Here is a 23,892-nt window from a genome sequence, read left to right on the forward strand (position 1 = left end):
CTTGAGTAAGATATAGAATCTGAGTCAAAATAGCTTCCTAACGTGTGAAATTGGACTTTACCATTGACCTTACAGAACTATGGTTAAGTGAGGTAATGTATATATAGAGTGAGGATTAAATGAGCTTATATATAGCAGTGTTAGAGAAGACTCTTGAGAGTCCCTTGGACTGCAAAGAGATCAAACCAGTCAATCCTAAAGGAAATCAACCTTAAATATTCATTGGAAGGACTGATGCTGAAGCCAAAGCTCCAATCCTTTGGCCACCTGATGCGAAGAGCTGACTCATTAGAAAAGACCCTGATGGTGGAAAAGATTGAAGGCAGGAGGAGAAGGGGACAACACAGGATGAGACAGTTGGATGGCATCACCAACTTGATGGATATGAATTTGAGCAAGCTCTGGGAGATGGTCCATGGGGTCGCAAAGAGTCAGACACAACCAGAGAGACTGAACAACACATACAGCATCTGACACACAGTTGGGGCTTAATTAATGATTGCAATTGCTGTGTGTGTGTGTTAAAGTAGTATTGATAATCTTGACCTTAGCTACTGACACTCTGGTCAGTAAGTAGAAGCTCCCATCACAAATGGTGAGAGTTTGAATGACAGTTCTAAGAATAAGGAAGATGCCTTTACTGGTAAAAGAGGTAGGAAATGGTCGTGGTTTCCTTAGCTAGACCCCACTAAGGTCACTCTGATTGGATCACAGCTGGTAAGGGCAGTACACTACAATTTACTTACAAATTTTATTAACATTCATTTTTAAAATGAAATCTTGCTTACCTCTCATTTTTCTATTGAAAACTGTGTGTTCACATCATCAGAAAGTCATAGAATTTTAGAGGTAAAAAATTCAAATAGGGTCAGTTCCCCCACATTTTCACAGAAGAAAAAAAAGCTAAAAATATTTTACCACCTGCCTAATAATCCCTTATTCTTCATAATCCCAGACTAACTGAGTCTTATTCTTAATTTACCTACATTTTATGATTTACGTATGACTGTCTGCATACATAAGGAAGGAAACAGTTGTACTGAAAATCAGTCTTTTAAGAATATCAGCTAACATATTTAAATGTGAATAGGTTTTGCTTTAAGAATAAATAATAGTTACATAGCTTTCATAATATCCAAATAACAAATTTTTGTTGCTGTGGTTGTTAATTAAGTAACTTATCTGAGACTAGTTCAGAACCTCCAATACTTATCTGATACTGGGACTGGGAAACATAATTTCTCAGATTGAGACATAAAAGTCATAGCCTCTTTATTGTTCATACAAACTTGCCTCATTCTTTTGTTAGTTGGGATCTGTTGAGAAGTATGTTAAAGAGGACTTTCTTGGTGCTGATCACATACTGAGGAAAGGAAAGATACATGAAAGGTGACAACTTATTAGGAGGATTTTAAAAACTGTTGTGGCTACAGGTTGAATCAGTCAACAACAGATAAATTAACAAATGTCTCTTTAAAAACCCTTATAGTTAACTCTTTATTTGTAAATATATAAAATTGATACTTTTCTCCATTATGATAATGCAACCAACCAAGTACAAAGATACAAATGTATGCTGAAGTAAAGTATACCAAACCTATTCCCTAAAAAACTACCTAAACATCTACGAAAACTCCCTAAACATCTACCGAAACATCTACCTGATCCCTCAACTCCAGACAAATAGTTATTTCCTCTTTCAAATTTTGGTGGTATGTTTGGCAGATTCAATCACTAAGATTCAGTTCAGTTCAGTCACGTCCGACTCTTTGCGACCCCATGAATCACAGCACGCCAGGCCTCCCTGTCCATCACCAACTCCCGGAGTTCACTCAAACTCATGTCCATCGAGTTGGTGATGCCATCCAGCCATCTCATTCTCTGTCGTCCCCTTCTCCTCCCGCCCCCATCCCTCCCAGCATCAAACTCTTTTCCAGTGAGTCAACTTGTCGCATGAGGTGGCCAAAGTACTGGAGTTTTAGCTTTAGCATCAGTCCTTCCAATGAACACCCAGGATTGATCTCCTTTAGAATGGACTGGTTGGATCTCCTTGCAGTCCAAGGGACTCTCAGGAGTCTTCTCTAGCATCACAGTTCAAAAGCATCAATTCTTCGGCGATCAGCTTTCTTCACAGTCCAACTCTCACGTCCATACATGACCATGGGAAAAACCATAGCCTTGACTAGACGGACCTTGGTTGGCAAAGTAATGTCTCTGCTTTTTAATATGTTATCTAGGCTGGTCATAACTTTCCTTCCAAGGAGCAAGCGTCTTAATTTCATGGCTGCAATCAGCATCCAAAGTGATTTTGGAGCCCCAAAAAATAAAGTCTGACACTGTTTCCACTGTTTCCCCATCTATTTCCCATGAAGTGATGGGACCAGATGCCATGATCTTTGTTTTCTGAATGTTGAGCTTCAAGCCAACCTTTTCACTCTCCTCTTTCACTTTCATCAAGAGGCTTTTGAGTTCCTCTTCACTTTCTGCCATAAGGGTGGTGTCATCTGCATATCTGGCAGGTTCAATCACTAAGATTATTGGGCACTAAAACATCTTTTGAGCATCTATGTAGACTGAAAGGCAAATATTGGGAAAGTATCAAAGGAATCAGTTTCCATAGGTGGTTTTATATGACTGATCTAATGTTTCTTTTTATAGTTTCTCTCAGCATTTTACTATCAGCATTTATGAAAGAGAGAAATACACTACCAATTTAAATGGCATAGATGACATGATTAGTAAAAATTCTTCAGAAACAACCACGAATATAGAAATGATCAATACTGACGAAGCAATTAAGAAAAATCTCTTGAGATCTTATCAATTTCAGGAAAGAAAAAAAGGAAATGATATGAGGGGGTATATTACTTTAAAAAATATTTTATTTGGGGAATGTCATCGTTTTACAATTTGTTTCACTAGATAACACATGTTTAGTAATCTATATATATAAATTGAATTGAGTATCTCTGGTAGTCATATTTATTTGAACCTGTATTTCCTAAAATACAAAGATAACTAGCCATTGGAAGTGAATATTTGAACAAAACTATACATGGGAGTCACACAAGAGGTATGGATTTGGCAATACAGCACAAGGGGGTGAAGGCTTGGTATGAAGCTCAAACTTTATATATCTTGAGAACGCAACAATTCTTTTAATTCTATTCTCAAAATCAAGATCCCTAGAATACTCAAAGCACAGAGTTTAGGAGAAAGACCAAGGAAAACGCCAATAGAGTAATAAGAAAAGTCTAGTGCATGAGGAAAATGGGATTTGATAAAAACTTAAATGTGCTTTTGGACTGCCATGTCAACAGTATCACCCTGCATTGTTCTTTTGTAACAGTCTTCATGTAGACTGTGAAAACAGACAACTGTATCTGAGATAAACACATATTTCCTGAATAGTATTAATTGTTAACAGATGAATGTCAAGGAAGTAAAGTTATTTTTACACAAATGCTTGATTCAGATACAATGCATGCACCACCAGACAGTTATGACTGCAGTACTAGGTAGTAGTGTGGGAAGTATCCAAATCAGAGTTAAAAAAGCTTGTAAAGAGGTAATTTAAAGTTATATCAAAGAATACTTTTAAAAGGATAATTGTCTATTTTAAAAAGAGTAAAAAATGTAAACAGTTCAGCCATCATCTATATATAGACTGGCTTCTTTTCAATTGTAAGAGGCCATCACCTTTTATCTTCTCCCTCTTTTCCTTCTTTTCAGTACTATTAGGAAACTATTTACATGTGCACCCTTGGACAATGCTGAGCAGTAATTATGACTTGCTGACGAAGAGATATGAACAATTACTGAGCCCATTTTGAAACCCTACACTAATAAAGTCATTAGATGCTGCCCTTGCCATGATCCTTCTAAAAGCTTCTGAAGTTACAAGAACACACAGCATTGTTTGCAGGGACAATTGCTGCTGGCAGAATGCAAACCTTGAGTTTAACCATGCTGCAAATTGATCTTGACATTCTGTTAAGACCGCCACTAAAAATCAAAAGCAGAGGAGAAAAGGAGAAAATGAGTGGGTAGGATGTAATCATGGAACAGGAGGGGTTCCTCCTCACCTTCTCTCCTCCTCTTCACAAAACAAACCAGAGAGAAAATGACAAACTCTCCTGGTGTTTTGGAACCTTTATTTTAAAGCATTAATTAAGCCTTGACCTGGGATGTTTAGGATGGCAATACATTTCCTTTATAAGGATTTGGAAGGAAAATGTGTCACAAAGGAAATAAAGGAGTTTGGGGGAAATTATATGGAAATCTGGCATGAAGGCACTCTGGAAGTCTTAATACTCTGACCATAACATGTCCATCTGTTTTTATCAGCTACTTCTGCAGAATCCATATCTGCTCCTAGGAAAACAGCTGGAAATTAACACTCCTTGTGTCTCCCAAGGAGACACCACATCTGGGCTATATTTGCTGGATTAAATGGAAGCATAGGGTTAGAGTAACATGGTCAGCTAGCTTCAGCCAGGCATGAACCAGCAAGTAGTTTGGAATTAAGGGTAAGCCACTGTGATATGGCTAATTACTGAGATGGAAAGAGCAGGCAGACAACCTACTGATAATAAGAGATTTAAGCCAATTAACTCTTGCCAAAGATTAAGTAATGTGGAAAACTATTACTTGAATATCAAGGCTAACAAGTACCTGTCAGCACAGCAGCCTAAGTCTACAGTGACCTATTATACTGCACCCAAGGGCATTAAGTTCAAAAGCTAACATTGATAGGCAACAGAATTGTCTGTGAACACTGGTACTAACTGTGTAATGCTACATATGTTACACGTAACCTGTGTAACCCAGGCTCTGTCAGTAATTCCTAGGGTTCTATCTGCAGCTACTCTGAACACCACTTAGAAATAGTGTGCAATGACTAATTTAACACTTTGTGGCATGTACATTGATGTGCCAAACATTTTCATCTCAGGAACTTACATATAAGCAGCTCATTCTTCAGCACTCAGATTGCTGATTACCCAGTTTGCATTATCCTAGTCAAATTCAATGTTTAAATTTTCTAGAATGAGATAATCTAAAGCAATATCTATACTGGATGTACTAAGACATTAGCCACGTGGGCCTATTCAGAACAAGTGATACACATTAACCTACTTATTACTGGTTAATGCAGGTGGTTTATTGTGCCACACGTGTTACATGGCTTTCCCTGACGAAACAACTTCAGTCAAGAACCTATAGTTCAACACCAAGGGCACTCATGTGTCAATGTTCCCACTACCCAGTCCCAAATAGCTCTAATAGAGTTTTTTATATAGTTCTATGAATATTTAATTATGGTGGTGCCCAGATGGGCCTTTGCCTAGCTTCTTGACATACTGCACCACGAAGCAAGTCCACCATTCTTATATATCCAATGGGCATATTTATTTTAATCAATGCCACCACCAAAGCAGAAGGTTCAGAGCACCATCCCAAATGGCCCAATTTGAGAGACCAATTGCTTTAGCGGTATCACAGAGACTTGGTGAGTCTGGGGGAGAAACTCTGGAACCAATGGATAAACTCATCTTGGTTAGAATTCAATTCTCTTTCCAAATGGCCAGCGGGTGCTGGGGGCACACGAGCTGAGGCCACAACAGCCTGGCGTACTAATGTTAGCAGAAGATGAGGCACCCCTTCTAGTTATTTTTAGTTCATTCTGCAAGGAGAAGACTTTTGCTTTATTATTCCTATTAATGGCTGTTGGGGAAAATCATACAATTAGAGGGATATGGTAGCATTTCCAATGATATTTCCATTATCCATGCTCATCTCTCTTATTTATTATGTTTCAAAAATCCTATTAGAGATTATTGGTTTAATCTATCTATATAACACTTATATTTTAAAAGGTACTTTAATGCATTGACATTACAAACATAGCTCCCTTGGGAAGCTGACAACCTAACAGGGAGATAGACAATAAACATTCCATATAATGAATGCCATCAATACAAGTTAGTACAGTGATACTATGGCAGTACACAGAAAGTGCATTTTCACCCAGACTGAGGCAAGGGGAGAATGGAAGTAGATGTAAGGTGTCCTAGAAGTAATATGTGTTCTGAATTTCAAGAAATTATTTTCTCATAGACCATCCACTCACTATATTATGCTAAAAATAGTTTTGTTGTTTATGTTTATTAGTTAAATCCACCATGGTTTTGTACATGTTACAAGTCCAAAGGGCTCCTGATCTCTGCTCCACTGTCTGCCTATAAGCATATGCCAATACCAGCATGAATTATTGACAAAACAACTTCTTGAGATCTGTCTATCCCAATTGCTTGGCCTTAATGTTCAATTTGGTTCAGACCACACAGGATTACATTAGTTGGCCAACTCCTATTTTTTCTCTCCTCCACAATTGAGATAGCTAACTATTTAAAGTACCAATATCCTTTTGTAAGAATAGCAAGTATCTGCAACTCAATAAAGTAAGAATGCTGCTAATATTAAAAAATCTCTGAAGAGAAAGAGTGAAAATCTATTATCACCTTCTGTGTGCCATCTCTTTCAAGTCCTTCCCTGGCTCACTCAGGTAGAGTGACTCAGTATGAATTTCATCTATACTCCCAAGGCACCCTGTATATATTTCATATTAGATATTAGCTCTTATGTCAGTCTTACCTACTAGACTATGAGTGTTTTAAGTATTAGTACTGTATCTTTTCCAACTTTTCATCCTCAGTGCATAGCACTGATCCTGGTTCATATTAAACAGTCAGTAAATGTTTGAAAAGTGAAAGTGTTAATTGCTCAGTTGTGTTAGACTCTTTGTGACCCCCTGGACTGTAGCATATAGCCATTTCCTTCTCCAGGGAATCTTTCTGACTCAGGATCGAACCTGGGTCTCTTGCACTGCTGGCAGATCCTTTAAAACATCTGAGCTACCAGGGAAGCAATAAATGTTTAATAAATGAATAAACATGGAGCAATATAAACCTTTCTTAAGATATTTTAGCCACTTCCATTGATTTACAAGATCTCTTTGTTTACTATCATCTATTTGGTTTTAGCTTTTTCTTTACAGTTGTATCCTACTGTTTTTATCAGGATCATTGCTTTACTGGATATTTGGGAAATTATATCCTCTAGCACCTTTCAAGACTAACAAGGGCTTTCTGCCTATTGCTTTAAGAAAAAGTGGCTCTGAAATGCAACTATACCTGGCAGCCAGTAAGACCATATAGAATTTTCTAAGAGAGAAACTTCCATTTAGATATACAATACTGAAATTATAAGCAACATTCTTCAGTGGAATTAAATGAATACATTCATTTGTCAATTCTTATTCAGTTTCTTCCCCAGAATTTCGTAAAGTGCTTTGTTTAATGAGATAAACAAAATAAGTCCTTCCAGAAGATAATGATTTAGTGAGGGAGAAAAGAGACAAGTAAGTAATCACTACTGTTAAAGTTTGATGTTTTAGTTAATATTTGGACTGTTCCACGATCAATCTAGAAGTAATTCTAATTCATTATACAGATATAGATTGGTTAACTTAAGTATTCAGCTTAGAAAGTTACTAGAATCATTTTGGAAGGGGGAAATCCCAACCATCTCTATCTTCAGTGATGTATACCTGTGACATTTTATAGAAATCTGTTTCTTATTTATTCTAGTTTGTTACCAAAATCAGGCATTCTGGATTGTTAGCAAAACCAGGATATCTACCTTATAATATCAATTCACATTCATATTCTTGTAACTTAACCAAAGCATTCACTTAGTTCAATATCCTTCACTTAAAACAGAAGAGATTCACAGTAAATTATGGAGGACTAATGTTTCTGTAGGTTTAATCCAAGTATTTCTTAAGCAAAAATAAAATAGTTTGGCAAGTCCTTTCCTGTCTTGGGCATTAATGTCCCCAGCTATCATATCAGAGGATAGTCTCATAAAACCACCAAGAAAGCATCCAGACTAAATAGCTTATAGACATCACAGAGATGGAAACTCAATTAATTTTATTTAGATGAATCTATGGTAGATGGTAAGAAAATTGTGGCTAACCCCAAACATTTTTGGGGGGCAATACACCAGCCTAAGTAATTCTCTTATAATTTTGTATATCAAAAGGAAATCGACTTTTACTCTTTTTTAAGAACATTCCATTCCAGCAAATTTTCATCTTGTGTTTGTAGAATGTGAATTTTACCATAGGCCTTAACTGTAAAAATGAGTAGCTGTACACAAACAGTAGCAACATAATTATAATGATTACTTTATAGAGATAAATGTAATACCTTAAAATAATATTTAATTTGCAATATGGATAGAATTTGACTTTGAGTAAGGATGCCAAATATTTTAAATCCCAGAAATTATGTTTTCTCCCCATTGCCTTGTTTCTTGTTCCTATGTTTATTAAATTCCTAGATGTTTCTATTTAGTCTTTAATATCATTTCTTTTTATTTTCATAACAGTAACTTAATAATGAAATGCCACATAAATGCAGATTGAAATATCCTATCATACCTCATAGTTGGTCTTGCAACTCCTTGAGAAAGAGCTCTAAAGCCTTAAACAAGGCCTTTATTTTGTGTTTTAAAAAGTGTCATAAGGAGTTAATAGGACACAGCTGTACTGGCTCTTTCTAATAAGCAGCTTCTGTCGCTTTGGTCACCACAGGTGTCTCTGTAACCTGCAAACTCTTATTACTAGTGTATCAAAGTTGTGCTACTTAACAGACTTCTTTAGTAAAACATAACAAAGCAATTACATGGCTGTTGATTGCCAGTCATAAAAAAAACCCTCAAACACTTCTTTTCAAAAGAAACTACACTGCAATTTTTTGTCATTGTAAAATAAAAGGAACTAAGGAATTAAATGGAGGATAGAACAAAATAACAGCAGGTAGCCTGCTGAACTTAGCCACTACAGATGGTTTAGAAATAGTGTTTCCTTCTCCATCAAGTTGTGGATAAAAGGAAAGGAGGAGATTCCTTACTGCCAGTGAATGGCAAAAGATTTAGCCAAGTCTCCAGTCTATGTATTTTGCCTCATGAAAGACCTTCGATGCAGCATTTTTATCTGTTTTTGGCACTGCTTTTCATCACCTTTAACTGAGTGTGAATAATAACCTGATTTAATTTAAACAAATACAGGTGCTGAAGGTTCTTTATTTATGTATAACAGGGAATATTTCCAAGGCAGAAAGAAGTCATCCTATGAAAATTCCTAACCATTTACTTAAAGAAATGAAGTATTAGATGAAGAAATTGCTTCAACATTCTTTTGCTTCACTTTTAAGGGAAGAATCATCTTTCTTTTCAGATTCAGATTACATAAAACAAAGTCTGAATGATGAGCAAAAATTCAGTGAGCCATAAAATAATAAAAAGACAAATCAGATGATTTCCAATTGTTCTACAGTCATTTAAATCATGTAACTACAATAGGATAGCCTTGAAATGAATTAATTTAATCTCCCTGTTCATAAAACAGCAGGCTGTGATTATGATTGTGTTAACACCACCCAAAGTTGCATCACAGGATGTTATGGCCACATGTGTAATTAAACACGATGAAATATATTTCAGATGGTAAAACTCAAATAGGCAAAATATGAAGAATTATTCATTACTTACAGATATTATGATTAACAAACTAAGCAAATTTATCCTGACAGCTAGGAAAGGGAATTTTTTTTTTCTACTGAGAATATGGATGTATTGCTGGCTGTGTGCAAAAGAATGTGTGCAATAAAGCGATTACATCAATTAGCATATGCTAGAGTTAAGCTATTACCAACTCCACTGGACTGGTCCAGAATGTCCTGCCTTCATCACTGGAATTATTAAGACAGTAAACTTACTAGTAGGATTATATATTAGATTTTCCTTATCTTTTCTGAATATTATTAGAAACAGATTTTAAAGTTCAACAACATATTAGAATATTAGAATATACAGTACAAAGAAATGTATTTTATTATTGCAAAAAGAACAATGTATTTTAGTTTTGGTTTTTGGGTTATTCCTGAATTTAAGAAATCTTTTATTAGTTAAAGTATTTTTCACAATTGTAAATAACTGCATATATTAACTACAACAAACAGTTTTTATCTAATTAAATGTAATAATAGAAAACTTAAGCTGAGGATAAAAATGTTTATGATGATAAGAAATCAAATACAATGATGATTTAAAAAAAAAATAAAAGCCCAACTTGTAACTTACGAACAACAGTATTACCTTGCTCTGTTGGCATCCTTTGTCAGATCCCAAGCCCAGGTTATAAAATTTTGACTCAGATAAGAGACAATAGATTCAGCACAAAGCATTTGTGAGCAGAACACGTTGGTTAATACACTTTCATCATGGTGGAGGTAGATAGCAAGAAGCTTTCTCTGAAAAGAGGAGAAAAGATTGATGAATTAAAATATCCACTAATGTAACCTTTCTTGAATTTTGAAGGGCACAATCAGTCAATACAAACAACAAAGATAAAAATTAAATGTTATTCCCTAAGAGTATCTGACACCTGGAGCTCCTAAAGCATCTACTAATTTGAATACATTTTGCTTCGGATGATTATACTCTGTCTTACAGACTGCTGTCATAGATTCCTGTTAACATGTGCAAGCCTATCACAAGCATGAGTCAAAATAGGATTGCATTTCTTTAAAGGAAATGTAATACAATTCTTTGTATTTAGTACCTACTTTATAAGTAAAGGGAAAATTAATTCTGAGCTATTCAACAACACAGAGAAAAAAATACCGATTAAGATTGAATGCCAAAATCTCCTTACATATTTTTTATGTTTTTAACCTGAACACTGAAGAGTCTCTTCTACTTGAAAGAAACAAGTCTGAAATAACTTTTGTTTTAGTTCCACAGGTAATTTCAAAGTCCTTAATGTTTTCTCATGTCAAAGTCCTTACTTCAGAACATGTGATTGATATCTACTTGCCATTTGAAAGAATGATAGAAAAATGTTTACTTCACATGAGTTCTTTCTAGTTTTTATTTCAGAAAACATCCAATGTAGTTTCTCATATAGAAAATTATTCTTTCCTTTTTGCCTGATAAAACTTGCTTTCAAGAAATGACATTTGCTCTTTTAAATGTACCCTTTGTCACAGCTAGATAATCAATAAAATAACTGAAACTAAAAACTGATATTGAGCAATATAATTTACAAATGTCACCTTTAACCACAACAATGGTGGTTAAAGAACCTAAACTGTCCCTAACTAATATTCTGGTGCTACTTTATAGAAAAGCTGAGTTTAAGAATAGCCAGTTACCAGGAAATGGAAAGGTAAAATATTATGATATATATACAAACTAATCTGTGAAATTCTGGTGAAGGACAATTTCAAGGAAGCTTAGAGCCCTTCCCCTCATATTGAAGAAGAATGTGATGATAAAGAAAAACTGTTGTGTAGTAAGATGAACAAAAGAAGGGTTTTTATTATAATCCAGGGTTTTTATTTATTTAACCCATTTATAGAAGAAGGATTCATGCTGATGAACATCTGATGCTTGGAATTATGTTGATAAACAATCCTAATAATAATAATCATTATTTTCTTCAAAGGAAAATTTTGTACTAGATGAGAGTAGCCAGAAGTAGATGCTTCCAAAATAAGTGTGTTAGTTACACACCCATTATTTACTTTAATCCCTAGAATAAACCTGTAAAATAGTATTCTTAACTTTATTAACCTATGAGGAAACTGAGCTTTAGAAACCTGACTTATTCTAAATTTCACAACTAATAAGTAAGTAGTATATCTGGGATTGGAATCCAGATTGACTGACTCCAAGCCTAGTGTTCCTTCTTTGATACTATAGAAGTAGCAAAGAACCCAACTACACTACACTCCAGGTTTAGAGAGCTTGTAAAGTATTAAGGCACCAGATGCTCAAACATCAGTACTTCTGGGGCCTCAGAGACAGCATGTAATGTGAATAAGGGCAGAACTCCTGAGTGTAAGCAGCGCCAACAGTAGCTGCTTCCAGGTGTCAATTCATTCATTCAACAAGTATTTGTAAAATATTCTTTGTCTCAGGCTCAGCAGGAACCAGTAGTGATGAAACATCGAACAAGAAAGGCTTAGGGTTTTTTCATCTATGTTGACACCTGCAGATAATAGTAGCTGGTATCTAGGAAGTTTGTAATCAGACACATTGTGGGAGAGACATTTATCTGGAAGATTCCTACTCAATCTTCAAGGCTCAAAGTAAATGCCTCTATGAAGCCTTCCTTGATTCTCCAAGGCAGTGTTAAGTGCTTCCTTTTGGGGCCTCTATCTCTTCTGTTATATTATAATTGTTAACCAGTTTCCCCTCTAAACAAAGTCTCTCAAGGGTAAGGACAGGATCTCTTTTGGTCTTCTTTGCATCCCTATGTTAGCACAGGTCTCAGCATATTTGAGGAAAGAAACAGGAATGCTGGTATCAAGGACAGTCCTCTGGCAAAAAAGACACCAAATGGTAGCCAAATCACTCTTAGTAAATGAATCTAGAAATCCACTGCTTTAGGGGTGGGAATGTGAACCTGGCAGCATTAACAAGTCCAGCACTAACAAGTCCTCTTCTTAGGAGCTCTCTAGCCCAACAGAGAGATGTCAACCTCTAATTCTGCTTGATTGTATCTCAGCAACTACATTTAAAGAGACACTGGGAACAAGAGAGCCATCCATTTTTGAATCTGCATATTTTTAACCAAACAATAGCAATGGCTAAATCTTTAAAATGCTTATTTCTCTCAAGAACACTGCAATGGAACATTTAGACTTTAGAAAAGAGATTAGCAATTTACATTGCTATCTCACTGATTTAATTTGAATGCTCTTCCAAAACAAACACACATATACTGAAGAGGCTACTAAGAAACCCAACATGGAGAGTTCCCTATAAGTGCAGCCGACAGTGTTGACTGAAACTAAACTTGGAAATCCAGGGCACTAATGCACAATATCAAGCAATAAAAAGCATCTCTTTGGCAATATTTAATTTAAAAAAAGAAGAAAGAGGCAGGCGAAGATCAGGCACTGTCTGTTTTGGAGGATCAACCATTCTGCATTTCAAAGCACTGGTCCCTGCAATATCCAGGTTACTGTGCTAGAATCTCGACTATTATATCGCAGTTGTGAGAGGGAGGGCAAAGATGTGTTTACTCAGTGATTAGGCCCTTAGAATAAGCCTCTAGCTCCTAGAGAGACAGCTCACCACTTATTCATTTGGACCAATTCACAAAGCCTAGGAAGATTAAACATCCATGCTGAGAAGACAAGCGAATGCAGACGGTGAAAAAGAAATAAAAATTCTTTAAAAACTCTGAGATGACTTCATTATTTTTCCACAAGGAAACTTTAGGAAAGTGTTTAGTTAGAGAAAAACCCACATTGACCTCTCTCTAAACCCTTAATCTTTCCTTTGTGGTGGCACTGCTTTGTGGTAAGCGACTGGCTTGCCTCGCCCCTCTTTTCACTGGAAGCTGAGAGAAAAAAGGCTCTGGAGAAACAGTTTTCGTTCCAGGGACACAAACCCCTGACACTGTTAAACATGAGATGCCAGGAAAACACACTTAAAAAAAAAAAATCTCACTTTAAGCTCTAAACTGTGAGAAAGGAGATGATACAAAAAGTATCAGAGAAGGGTCTTCAGGTTGGGGTACTCCCATAGTAGCTTTCAAAAGAAAAACTGAAAAATCTTAAAATAATCTTTTCTCCTAAACATAATAACGTTTTCAACTTTCAACGAAATTTTTTTCTTCTGCTATTATGACAGTAAAAATAGGTAAAATATTAAGACTCAATATGAAAATGCTACTAAATTTGGGTTACCTAAATCTCTGATTAAATTATAGGCACCTAAATGAAACCCTCCTAGACTCAGATTTGTGATTACTTTATTGACTCAACTAAAACACAGGCCAAAACAGTGAGAACCGGGTTGAGCATATCAGAAAACTGCTTTTGTGAAGAAAGGGCATTTAGTACATAGAAAAAGCATAGGAAAATGTTTTGTTTTCCATTACTATAACCATTTTTCCCTTTGGCCCATTAATAATTCAGTTCAATAACATTTACAGAGTGCCTATGTGTTAGGCATTGAGAATATAAAGATGAATTAAAAAAAAGTTCCCTTGCTCTCTAAAAGTTGGGGGTCTGGAGGGGATGGTAAATACGGAAGGCAAAAATTTAACTGCAGTATCATATGAGAAGCAGTAAGATCAGGGAATTTAAAGAATGTACATTTTATTTCTCCTTTCTAATTTGGCAGAGAGAGTGTAAGTCTGGTTGAGGAAAAAGGCAAGCAGCCTAGCTATATTCTCCTCAGACTCCCTCTTTGTGATCTAGGTTTTGGTAACACAGTTAAAGGAAAGCCTCCAAGCATTAAAGTAACAGAAAGCTCTGTGCTAAACCCAGTTTTGCCACTTTACAGCTGTGTGATTATGGGGGCAAGATGTAAGGATTGTGCATATAGTAGGTAAAATACCTATTTACAATGCATGCCCGTAATAGGTGCCAAATAAAATGCAGCTGTTATGATCAAGATTCTGGAAATATCCATGCAAAATAAAGGATTTAAAGGCCATTTCAAGATAAATTACAGTCATAAAAATACAGCTTATTTCTACTAGTGTTTGGGATGCTTCACTGTGTCCGCAATTTCAGGGTTTCACTAATCTTCATATTCAAATCCAGGTGCTAAGGTATGAAGTTGATCCTTAGAAAATGCCAGGCCGACAGCAACCAATGTGACCTGGCCCTGAGCTACAGTAGCTATTGTATTTAGACACTCAGCATCACAGAACTACAGAACATTAGAGCTGGAAGAAATGAGCTGGCTATGTCTCAAAATAAGTCAGGCATAGAGCAGACACTCAGAAAATATTTGCTGATGGACTGAAAAGAAAGTTGTCTAGTTTCTTTTTAGGTACCAGAATATCCATAATTTGTGTGTTCAATGATTTTGAAGTTGATATGACAAATAATTTCTAGAAATGGTATTTCATAGTTTTTACAGTATAAGAATTAAAAATAATTATCTTTGTGTAAACTGGGACCCAATTTTATTTCTCCATTTTCAGTTTCCCTTCTCCTTTTATATCATCACCATAATAGTCAGAATCATCACTCTTCTTTTAGGTTTGGGGGTGGTTTACTGATACAACCCACTGATAAAACAGATACAACAGTAAACACTCTTTTATATTTTACCTAGATTGATCAATTATTAACATTTTGCTGCATTCGCTCAATCACTCTTTTCATGCTTCTTTCCCTGAAACATTTAAAGCTGCACATATCATGACACCTCTACTCTACTTTAGTGTCTGCCTCCTAAGAAATATGGATATTCCCTTACATAACCATTATTTCTTTAATCACACCTAAGCCATTTAATATTGTTTACAATACTTACAATTTAATATTGTACAATTATCTAATATAGAGTCCATATTCAAATTTCTCCAGTACCTCAAAATGTCCTTTGTAGCTATCTTATTTATTGTTTTAAATCTAGGCTCTAATTAAGTTCACGGCCAGTTCTAATTAGTTCATTCCAGTTCACTGCCCACATCCACAATCGTGTTCCTATATATGGATATTCATAGATCCAGCCAGCATCCAACCAAGACTCAAGCACACAGTAAGAACTGTGGCACAGCAGCATGAAGCTACATTGTCTGGAAACAAATTCCTGCTTCGCCACCTCCCAGCTCTGTGATGTTGGGAAAGCTTTCTCTTTTCTATGCCTTGGGTGACACATAGCTTTGGAAGTCCAACACCCTTAGATGAGAGTGGTGACATGACTACTATAACAGAGGGGGTCCTTGGGTCTAGGCAAGAACAACAGACAGGCTGCTTCTTTATGAAGGTGATATTTGAGCTGAAATTTAACTTTAGGTGATAGTGGAAAAAAGGAAGAGTGAAAAAAGTAAAAGCAAAGAGAAAATGTTGGAAAAAGGCCCTGTGATATCAACGGCCTGATGTATTCAAAGAACTCCAAGCTAGTAATTTTAAAGAGTAAAGAATAAGAGTGCAGACTGATTTTGGAGTGAATTGTGACACTTTGCCTTTTTTTTTTTGCTCCTAAAACTGAGCTCAGGGACCAGCTGATAGCAACCAACTAGAGAAGTTCCAAAAGAAAAGAGCCAGCTAGCAAAGATGAAGAGATGCTAGAATGGTATCTTTTCCCTCTTACTTCCTAAAGCAGATGTTGGAATGGCACTCTTGAAGACATATACGTCTGAGATGTATTTGAGTCTCACACTGGGAGATCGCTCATGTGAAAGTCATAGGTTATACAAACAAACAAACAAACCAAAAAGCCTAAAGCAAAATTAAACTCTCTTTGTAAAATAAGCTAACAAGTGTTCATTGGGTTTATCAGTTTGCATTGTTCAAACTGTATTACTCAGGTCATAAAATAACTTTGAGAAAGATAAACATGTGTCTAAAGTTCTTATGAATAAGGAAATTGGAAGCCTGGGACTTCCCTGGTGGTCCAGCAGTTATGAATCTGCCTTCCAATGCTGGGGACACAGGTTTGACTCCTGGTCAGGGAATTAAGAACCCACAAGCCATGGGGTGACTAAACCCACGAACCATAACTAGAGAGCCAGTGTGCTGAAACTAAGAGCTGAACAGTATATTGAAACTAAGAACTAACAGTCATAAATAAATAACTATTAAAAAAAAATAAACCGGAAGGTCAATTGATTAGCTTTTACAGCAAACTGACTGTTCTTACTTTTCTTTTCTGTGAAATATTTACTTATATTGCTTGCCCCTACTGGGTCACTGTCCTCTTTTAACTGATCTTTAGAGTTCTTCATGGGGCTTCCCGTTCTTCGTAAGTGTATATGCTAGAGAAATTAAGTTCCCAATACTTCTAATAAAGATACTAGGCCCTGCTTAACATCAGAAATACTTTGATTTTCTTAATATACTTATTTATAAAAGACTGTAAATGACAAGGCAAATATAAAACCAACAGATTCTATTGAAATGCTTCAGAGGAAAGAAAGGTAAGAACACATTAGTGTAGGTCTATGACAAAAGCAGTATTATTCTGTCTTGTTAGGCACTCTAAGAAGGGTGTGGAAGAAACAGGATACTAGAAGATACACATGTATAAAAAGGTATACAAAAGCTAACAGGCTGTGAAATGCAGGAGTCAAAAAGTTTGTAAACTACACTGCACTATTCTTGTACTATGATTTTCTAATCATTGGCTGACACTCCACAATTACACATATACAAACATACACAGTTGCTCAGTCTCTGCCACCAATTTCTCCCTTTCCATCCATTCTACTGATACAAACTGCCACCACAATACTTATTTCTCTGACAGTGTCACCCTCTTCTTCAGCACTTTCAAAAGCTAACTAGTACCTCACAATAACAATAGTCTTTAGCTGGCATTCACGGATTTCCATGTTGAAACCCCAGTCTACTTCTCTATATCAGTCTGATTTCCTACTGCTCCTTTACATGTACTAATTATGTAGGCCTATTCATCTTTCCTAATATGTGCATCTGAATAACTTGGTTACTGTGAAGGTAAGGATTCATCATTTCAAGGTGGGTCAATTGCCAAGGTACTTTAATCTCCATTTCAGAGAAAATGCTGGCTTACACAGTCAGTTTCAGGTTCCAGGTTCAAATCCAAACCTGCCTGATTTATTCAGTGTCCATCAACTAAACGCAAACAATCTTAAAGATGTTTCACAAACATTTTGAAGATGTTTTACTTATATTAATTTCTTGTTAACCTTGTGAGGTATGTACCACAATACAAATTTTTAAGTTGATGCTTAGAGAGATTGAGTAACCTAATTTTAATAGCACACGGCAAGTAAATGGGAGCTCAGAATTAAATATAAGAATTCCCATTATTTCTCTTTCTACCATACTCTATATTTAAATGAAAATGTTTGAGATTAGATATGGAACAAACTTCTTAAATTTACCAATGGAATACTTAAGAGATCCAATTTAGCTTTTTAACCTTTACAAATAGGTAGTATGAGTAACAAATACTTTCTAGGGACCGGGAGGGCTCCTTAAGAGAAATGATACAAATATGACTAAAGCCCACTAATAAAAATAAGCCTTGCTTTTCATACTTTAATAAATTTTACCTATACAACTTTTTGAATACGGTTATATGGCTCTCAAAAAATGGTGAACAGCAATAAATTGAGAAGAATGTTTCACACAGCAGCATATCTTAAAACTAATTAATTTTAACTAATTTTAAAAATAATTTTATTATAAACATTAAAGATTTTTACAATTTTAACTAGGTAGATCTGATAACTCGGATAATTAGAGGCAGATTCTAAATTCATTTCATTTATATGAAAATATACTTCAAAAATTATACTAGCATCATAGTTCTTATCTCATACATGTGCCAGATGCTATCCTAGCTGTCATAAAAAATTACTCTAAAGACACTGTCTGCCTTTAAGGAATTTAAATTGAAAAGAAAACAAAGACATGATGAACAAACTGTGCATATTTTCCAAAGCACAAATAGGTCTGTTTGGCTAATTTTTCTGGATGATAGAGTGCTAGAAACTTATCAACTGCAGTTCTGGCTTCAGATTTGATTAGTGCTTATTTCTTTTTAAAAAACATTGACCAGGGATGGTATTTAGGTTCTAAACTTGAGGAAGTAGAAACAGCACTACTTTGTTGCTTAGCTGCTCAGTCGTGTCTGACTCTTTGCGACGCCATGGACTGTATCCTGTCAGGCTCCTCTGTCCATGGGATTTTCCAGACAAGAATTCTGGAGTGGGTTGTCATTTCCTTCTCCAGCACTACTTTAAAATGGGCCAATTTTTAAAATGAGTGTAATAAAACCTGAATATGAACAAAGTACTGTTAAAGCAAAGCATTCATTTTAGAGTTATAAATGCTCAAATGGGTTCTCAAAATTCCTTTATGGAACTGTTCTTAAAGTTAAGAACAGTTTTTTATTATTTTTTTATTCACGTACTGCATAAAAAAATCAGTTTTGGAATTTTTCAGATTATTTTCCATTGTAGGTCATTATAAGATATTGACTATAGTTTCCTATGCTATATAGTAAACTTTATTGCCTGTTGTGTATCTATTTTTTAAATCAGAAATCTAGCATTCTATTCATATTAAGTCAAATCTGTGTATATGTATAAAGAAATCACCTTGCTATGCACCTGAAACATTGTAACTCAACCATACTTCAATAAAATATATATATTAAAATAATATGTAAATAAATGGACTGCGAAAAACCAAACAGAAAATTGGTTTTGCTATTTTACAAACATTTCTGAAATTTGTCTAAAACTATTTAAAAACACTTTAGCCATGACGCTGGGTACATTTATGAAAGTATCTTGAAAGTCGCTCAGTCGTGTCTGACTCTGCGACCCCATGGACTTCCATGGAATTCTCCAGGTCAGAATACTAGAGTGGGTAGCCTTTCCCTCGGAGAAGGCAATGGCAAGCCACTCCAGTACTCTTGCCTAGAAAACCCCATGGATGGAGGAGCCTGGTGGGCTGCAGTCCGTGGGGTCGCTAAGGGTTGGACACGACTGAGCGACTTCACTTTCACACATTGGAGAAGGAAATGGCAACCCACTCCAGTGTTCTTGCCTGGAGACTCCCAGGGACGGGGGAGCCTGGTGGGCTTCCATCTATGGGGTCACACAGAGTCGGACACGATTGAAGTGACTTAGCAGCAGCAGCCTTTCCCTTCCCCAGTGGATCTTCCCAACCCAGGAATTGAACCAGGGTCTCCTGAATTGCAGGCAGATTCTTTACGAACTGAGCTATCAGGGAAGCATTTATGAGGAGGTCCCACTTAATCCTCAAAACAACCATATAAAGTAAATACATATTATCATCAACCCTTCTTTTTTCTAGATTAGAAACAGGCTCATTACTTATTTGGGAACAGAGAGTTACTAAGTGGGAAATCAAGAATTAAAGCACTGGTTTCCTTAACTTATGTGTAATATTTGGAAACAGCACTGGGTCTGAAGTGAAGATCTAAGGAGGTATAACAGGATTACCACTATCAAAGCCCAAACTCCCAAAGGGCGGCTGGGAAAGGAACAATTTTTCACATGGGACATAAACCCTGGCACTGGGATTTTTACTGCTGTTGATTTTTAGTCACTTATAAATGTCTAATCACTCTCTGGGGGGTTTTTTGTTGTGAAGAGATCTCAGGGACAGCAGAACTGAGAGGTGCGGAGGCTATAAAGAGAAAAAGAAATTTCTTTAGGGGAAGAAAGTCCCAGGGAATCATGGGTGTAGCTGGTGGTAACTTCTGCAACTGTAATTAAGAAGGCAAACCACTGGCTCTTCCTTATCTATAGATAAAATGTAAGTGTCATTCAACAAATATTTTTTAAACATCAGTTAATGACAGGGCATCACAGACCCCTCTATGCTCCTGTCGATGTTCTCAGTCTCATCATACCAGGCAATCCAACTCTGTCTTGCATTGCTTTGCTCTCTGTCTTATTTTTTTTTTTGGTTGTACCTTCCCTGGTAGCTCAGATGGTAAAGAATCCACCTGCAATGCAGAAGACCCAAGTTCAATTCCTGGGTCAGGAAGATCCCCTGGAGAAGGGAACAGCAACCGAACTCCAGCATTCTTGCCTGGAGAATTCCACAGACAGAGGACCCTGTCGGGCTACAGTCCATGGGGTCACAAACAGTCAGACATGATTGAGCAACTTTCACCCTCAATTACAATCTTCTGGTATTTCCTTATGGCCTTCTTTTTGTTTAGAATTCTATTTGCCTGTTTTATTTATCTTACAAGATTTAAGTCAGAGGTACCTCCTCTAGAAATCTCCCTGAACTTCTAAGGCAGATGAAGTACCTCTCCTCTTTGCTCCTATAGCATTTTACAGATCTATTTATATATTGTTTTATCTTCCCTACTAGGGCTTCCCAGGTGGTGTTAGTGGTAAATAACCTGCCTCCAATGCTGGAGATATATAAGAGATGCAGGTTCAATCCCTGGGTCAAGAAGGTCCCCTGGAGGAGGGCATGGCAACCCACTCCAGTATTCTTGCCTGGAGAATCCCAAGGACAGAGGAGTCTGGAAGGCTAAAGTCCATAAGGTTGCAAAGAGTCGGACATGGCTGAAGTGACTTAGCACACACCTTCCCTACTAGACTGTAGACATGTCAAGGACAGTTAACCTCTATATCCTAGGTCCTTAAATAGGCATACAATAAATATTTACGGCCTTCAATTCAATCAACATCCCTAACAGTTAAGGGCAAAGAAGAGATCATAAAACCGATCAATCCATTATCAGAAGTCAAAACTTTCTACAATATACTTAAACACAAGAACTTAGAATACTTGTTTCACTGAAGTTGGAGCTCTGCTTTGAACAGTATTGTAAATTTCTCATGAAAAAGGCAGAAAGAACGTGAGTACCGTCACCAAGTGCTCTCAAATGAAATCAGTTTGAAGCAGTTTTCATTAAGATGGATTGAATGTGTATTGTGGGAAACACTTTATCAAATGTAGTGTTTTACTTAGTGATTAACTATATACCAGTTGATGAAGCTCCCCAAATCCTTTGTAATCCCACCACTCCAATAAACATTTAATGAGTATATAAGTTCAAAAAGCCTGGCAGAGGATTTAAACCTTCAATCTTGTTTTTATTTACTCTTGGAACTCAATTTCTCACTTCAAGTGAAGATTGCTGGTGCTCAAGGCTCATCTGTTGCCCTGGTAAAATTAATGTGTCTCCCACAGTTTAAATTAAACATATGATGTTTAAGATGAAAGAAATTTAGTAACAATCCCACAGTATCGGTCATACTTGCCTTAAAATGTTTGAACATAACAGGAAAACTCTTTTCTTAAAAATGATTCATTCAGAAGTTTTTAAAAAAATATCAAAAACAATTTCTTTTAACTTTCAAATGTGCTGTCTGAAAGAAGAGATGAGTTTGATAACTGAATACAGTAGTTTAGCAGTTAACACTGAAAAGCTTCTGGAAGTAAGATGGTATAGTGTAAAATACACTTTTACATGTTAGAGAACACCTGCACTTTTACTTGGCCTCTACTGCTTACCCTTGATTTGCCTTTGGTTAAGTCACATAGCTTTTCTGAGCTTCCTCATCTTCACAATTGGAATATTGATACTATGTATCCCTATCTCACTGGTTTGTTGTGGGGTTGAAATGAGATATGTATGCATAGGAAAAAGCTTCACAAACCATAGTACACCATATAAACCTAAAGCAGTAGTACTATTTCTATGCTTTCTAGACAATTGTTTTTAATTTTAAAAGAATATGTATATAATTTGCTTGATGGCTAAAATAAATGTTTCTTCTCAGATTCAATTTTGAATAACTTATCCACCATGCAGATAAATCTTAAGTTTACAGCAATGCAACAAATGATACATAAACTGCTACTGATCTTTAACTTGGAAAAGAGAACTGAAGAAAGAAAAAAAAAACCCTGGACAAGCAGAAGAAGATAAAGATAGTTTAGGAGTCCAAAGAAGTCGATGGATTTTGGCATCAATCTAATATAAAACAACACACTTAATTACATGAACCAATGACTTTCAGTTGTTAAAATACTAATTCACTAATCAAAAACAAACAATTGTTTCATTAGAAATACCAGAAATTAAGAGTTTATGTTCCTCTGGGGATCAGCAGTCTGAATAAATCCAAATGCCAATTTACTGTACAAAGACACTCAGTAAAAAGTTCTTTCATCTATTACATATTGTATATTTAAATAATATATCATCAGTGAAAGTTATAATGCTTCTAATAGCTTTTAAAATGGAATTCAACAGATGATTATGCCTATTTGGGAGCTATGTTTAGGTTATAAAAGACCCTTGTATTTTCTGGTTACTCCAATTGCTTAACAATCTTGCTGGAAAGCAGAGACAAATTAATCCCAAATACATTCATACCCAGGAATGAATTGAAAAATAGATTATTTTAAAACTACAAATATTCTTTCAAACATATTTATGTTCAACAATAAGTGATTGTTTAAATAAAATAACATCACCATACAATGATGGACTCTATAACCATTAAAAATCGAAGTATTCAGCATTACTTAAAAAGCATTCTTGCAAAAAAAAAGAAATTCACCTGAATCTAACAAAGCCTTAAGCCTTAATATCCATTTCTCAGGAAATACAGAGAGGAACAAGTTAAATATCACAAGAAAACAATCACACAAATCAAGAATTTAGAACAATCTGTAATCATCCAACATGATTTCTTCACAAAGCAAATGTCATAAAAACAGGCGGTGGGGAATAAAGGGGGTGTTTGCTTAAAAGGGTATATGAAATCTAACAAACAAGTATAATTTGTTATCCTTGACTGGATCATGGCTTCCCAATCAACCAGTGAAGCTTGAATATGCACTGGATACTAGATGATGTTAGGAAGTTATTGTTAATTATGTTACAAGCAATACTGGTATTGTGATTCTGGAGGACAATATCATTATTTTTGAAAAGTGTATGCAGCTGTTTTTATGGGTAAACTATGATGTCACCTTGAAATGGCTTAGCAAAAATAATGAATATATAAGGGTATCCTAATTTATGCAGTTTAAGTTTTAAGGGAGCTGGTGATGGACAGGGAGGCCTGGCGTGCTGTGATTCATGGGGTCGCAAAGAGTCGGACACGACTGAGCGACTGAACTGAAGTTTCAATAATTTCAAAAGTTTAACTGCTAAAACTTAAAAAAAATTGCAACTTTATATTTCTTTTATATTTGCTTTTATGAATTTTGAATAATAAATTCAAAATTATTTTATGTTCTAGTCAAAGCTTGTCATTTTCAATTAGAGGGACTGAAACAAAAA

At 35.8% G+C, this 23,892-nt stretch overlaps 1 protein-coding gene across 3 annotated transcripts in view; it reads right to left on the bottom strand.

The window, feature by feature from the left end:
* Positions 1–23,892, bottom strand: part of FAF1 (Fas associated factor 1) — a 514,461-nt gene that overhangs the window by 132,996 nt on the left and 357,573 nt on the right. For all 3 annotated transcript variants that reach the window (XM_055403873.2, XM_055403872.2, XM_055403871.1), the window contains exon 13: positions 10,228–10,382. In XM_055403873.2, the coding sequence (XP_055259848.1) occupies positions 10,228–10,382 (155 nt within the window). The remainder of the gene's footprint in view (positions 1–10,227; positions 10,383–23,892) is intronic.

The sequence above is a fragment of the Moschus berezovskii genome, chromosome 4 (assembly GCF_049115385.1).
Source record: "Moschus berezovskii isolate FMDL1 chromosome 4, NW_MosBer_1.0, whole genome shotgun sequence".
Classification (NCBI taxonomy): Eukaryota; Metazoa; Chordata; class Mammalia; order Artiodactyla; family Moschidae; genus Moschus; species Moschus berezovskii.